Raw genomic sequence first — 3,412 nt, forward strand, 5'->3', positions numbered from 1 at the left:
ACTAACTTTACTAACTTCCAGTCTTTTCTGTGCTTGGCTGTTATCCATACTTGGAAACACATCTCATTTTACAGTCATTTATAAACACCCAACCCTCGACTTTCCATGAATATCACACACTGTTGGACTCCAATTAAAAGCAACACAACAAGTAGCTTTTGTATATATTACAATCTGTTTTATATGTATGTTTACACATCTCAGTTTTATGCCTTCTGGGAAAAGCTTTTCAAGGAACAGAAGCTTTTTAGAAATTCACTCACACAAACACACACTGTGTCTCTTTGTAGGGTGTGTTTTATCTTATCAACAGCTTCACATATCTGACAACCAAGAAGATTTGGTACATTGTCTGTCTCTTTCTGTTTTATCCACACACGTACACACACACACACATACACATAAGCACACGTTTCAAACACACAAAGATGAACTTACCCACTGGGAATCTCTCCAACAACATCAATGCTGTATTTACTCGTAAGTCCACAGAAGTGGGTGATGATTGTTGCTGCTATGACCTGTTAAAAAAAGGTACAAGGAATGTTGGTTCAGTGTGCACAGTAAAACTTTCAGCACAAAAAAAAACGTCTTTTAGGGAAGAGTAGTAAGTCATCAGTAATTCAGTCCAGATCACTGAGGTTAAGACGCCCCCTGTTGGACTTTAAAATGAATACACCTCCCTTATGAGTGAAAAGTGGAGGACTTACCACTATGAGTTCTATCGGGATGGGCATAGGCAGCTTCTGTCTGTAGCAGGCATTGATTTCCTTGACCACAATCAGAACAGAGAGCGCCACCAGGCTGACCACCAGCTCTGGCACTTTAGTCCCAGGCAGCAGCCGGCAAATATCCACCAGAGTCTGTGAGGAAACGAGTGGAAAGGAGGAGGGAACAGAGGTTGGAGATGATGTTCATTCACATATAGTGTAGAAAGCAAGTGTCCACAGGTTTCTGCTGGCTTTGCCACCATGCTGCCCTAAATACCTTTTTACTGAACTCACTGATACTCATATCTTTTGTCTACTTTGTAGTGTTACGTGGAAGTGCATGAACTGTACTTGGATGACATCCTCATCACTCTCCTGTTAGTGTAGTTGCTGTTAGGGGGAATTAACATAAACCTTTAACAGAACCTATATCAGCGCATGGTTTTTGGAGACCTCACGCATTTCCCTGCGTAGCTCATACCAATCTTAACCTGTTCCCAAGGTTGTATCTTCTCAGGCTACTAGAGTCCCAAAACCAAGGAACGAGGTAACATAGGACCCTGGGGATATAGGAATGATCCCAGTTGAGCAGAGATCTAATCAGCCAGAGTAGCTGATAGCACCTTTGTGGGTGTGCTGGGTATTTAATGTATTTAATGTAAGTAAACAAGTGCTAGTTCTCAGAAGTATTTTAAAGGAATAGTTCAACATTTTGGGAAATGTGCGTATTTGCTTTCTTACAGAGATTAAGATAAGAAAATCAATACCACACCTGTTTGTCTGTTACATATTTAGCTAGCAGCTCGTTAGCTTAACTTAACACAAGACAGGGATCAGGGGGAGGTAGCCTGGTTGTGTCCAAAGGTGCCATTCAGCACCTCTAAAGCTCACTAATTAACACATTATATCTTATTTGTTTAATCCGTATAAAAACCTTTTTTTGCTTATAGGTTCCTGGTCAAGCAGTAGGCACATCACCAACCAACTTTAAAACGGTAAATAGCGATTTTTATACTCTGTTTAACAGATTAAACAAACAAGATATATAGCGTTAGTATTTAAAAGATTATCAGGATATACTAGTACAAGTATCTCAAAACTGTAATCAAGCTGTAAGTCTACAGTCTAATCTATTGTCGGTAGCCATATGTGAACATACTCACATATATAAGGGAGAGAGGACCAGTGAAGCGAGCCGGTGTAATTCCAAACAAGTACTTGAGCTGGGAGACACACACATGACACGCTGATCCTGTGGTGTAGCCACGAACCAGTGGCTCAGAGAGGTAGGTGACCACAAAACCAAACCTCACCACACCCAACATCAACTAAGAAAGGAAAGAGAGAGAGTTTGTCAAAAACAGTGAAATATGACTTAAAAGGGTTTGGTCAAAATGAACACACAAACACACCTGAAAGATTCCTGCCAGGACTGTGAGGGAACATGCTATCTGTACTCTGTATGCGTCCCGTTCATTGAGGTTCACAATTTCTGTTCCATTAGTGCCATTTCCAATAAAGTCACTGTCTGGTCCCAGCCTCTCCGTCACACTCCCAATCATGATGCTGATCACAGCAAACGTCCCTGAACATACAAAACATGAGCATTTAGAGACACATACACAAGCAAGGATAAGTTAATTCATGTTCTTTCAGTTCTTTTAATTACTGCCATTTTCAAACACTTGTCTTGCTCACCTATGGAGATGTGTCTGGAAGTACCAAAGAGGAAATAGACCAGCACAGGGTAGAGGGAGGTGTATAGGCCAAACACCGGACGTAAGGAAGCCAGAAGAGCATATGCCATGCCTGGTAGAACAACAAACAAATTCTGTGATGTTTTGGGTGCTTTTAAATGTAAGGAATAGTCACATACAACTGGAAAAATACACTTTACCCAGAATTAGGTAAGAAGATCGATACCACTCTCATATCTGTTCGTTAAATATGAAGCTTCAGTCAGGAGCCAATTAGCTGAGCTTAAACAAAAATTAAAGTGTAAAACAAGAACTTTTGTTTTGGATGTAATGACTTCCTGGACCCTTGTCATCATTGAGCGTAGACTCCAGTAAAACCAAAATTTTTACACTACAGGTTATATTTAGTTAATTAGTTAGCTTTACAGGTACTGTTCCATTCAGAGAGAGCCATGTTAGCTGTTTCCCTGTTTGAAGTCTTTACGCGCTCCTTGATTGAGCTTCATATTTAATGAACAAATGAGTGTGGTATCAATCTTCTCTTTTGCTAAGTTTATGAAGTGTGAAGCAGATAAACTCCCCCCTTTGTACACATTCATACAAACCCTGTGGCAGATGCATAATGCCCACACTGCAGCCAGAGATCAGGTCCCCTATGGCATTTTCTCTGAGGGAGTATTGAGGCAACCAGCCGAGAACAGGAACCCAACTCAGCACTGTGTGCTTCACCCTGGACACTGAACACCTGCAACATTTTATCATTCATATTACTGAGTATACAATTTATCTTTCAAATTGTTCACTGAATGTCTCACGAAGGAGGATATGTGTGTCTACCTAACAGTTCAACTAGAAAAGAAAGATGTATGTATAGGCTTTTAGTTTAGGTTTTGTTAGTTTTTTTTTGTTTTTTTTTTAAGGAAGAGTTGTAAAAAAAAAAAAAAAAAATTAAAATGTCCTGAAAAAAATTCCTAAAATGAGGCTTGTGAATCCTAACACCTGCTA

General features: G+C 39.9%; 1 protein-coding gene across 1 annotated transcript in view; it reads right to left on the reverse strand.

The window, feature by feature from the left end:
• The window catches only part of si:ch211-117c9.2 (solute carrier family 26 member 6), an 11,063-nt gene that overhangs the window by 6,758 nt on the left and 893 nt on the right, over positions 1–3,412 (reverse strand). The window contains exons 2-7 of the mRNA XM_035656639.1: positions 3,013–3,152; positions 2,409–2,519; positions 2,123–2,295; positions 1,874–2,038; positions 711–863; positions 439–521 (exon numbers count right to left, since the gene is read on the reverse strand). Of these exons, the coding sequence (XP_035512532.1) occupies positions 439–521; positions 711–863; positions 1,874–2,038; positions 2,123–2,295; positions 2,409–2,519; positions 3,013–3,152 (825 nt within the window). The remainder of the gene's footprint in view (positions 1–438; positions 522–710; positions 864–1,873; positions 2,039–2,122; positions 2,296–2,408; positions 2,520–3,012; positions 3,153–3,412) is intronic.

Source organism: Morone saxatilis, unplaced genomic scaffold (assembly GCF_004916995.1).
Source record: "Morone saxatilis isolate NCDOM2014 unplaced genomic scaffold, NCSU_SB_2.0 Contig15, whole genome shotgun sequence".
NCBI classification, from domain to species: Eukaryota; Metazoa; Chordata; class Actinopteri; family Moronidae; genus Morone; species Morone saxatilis.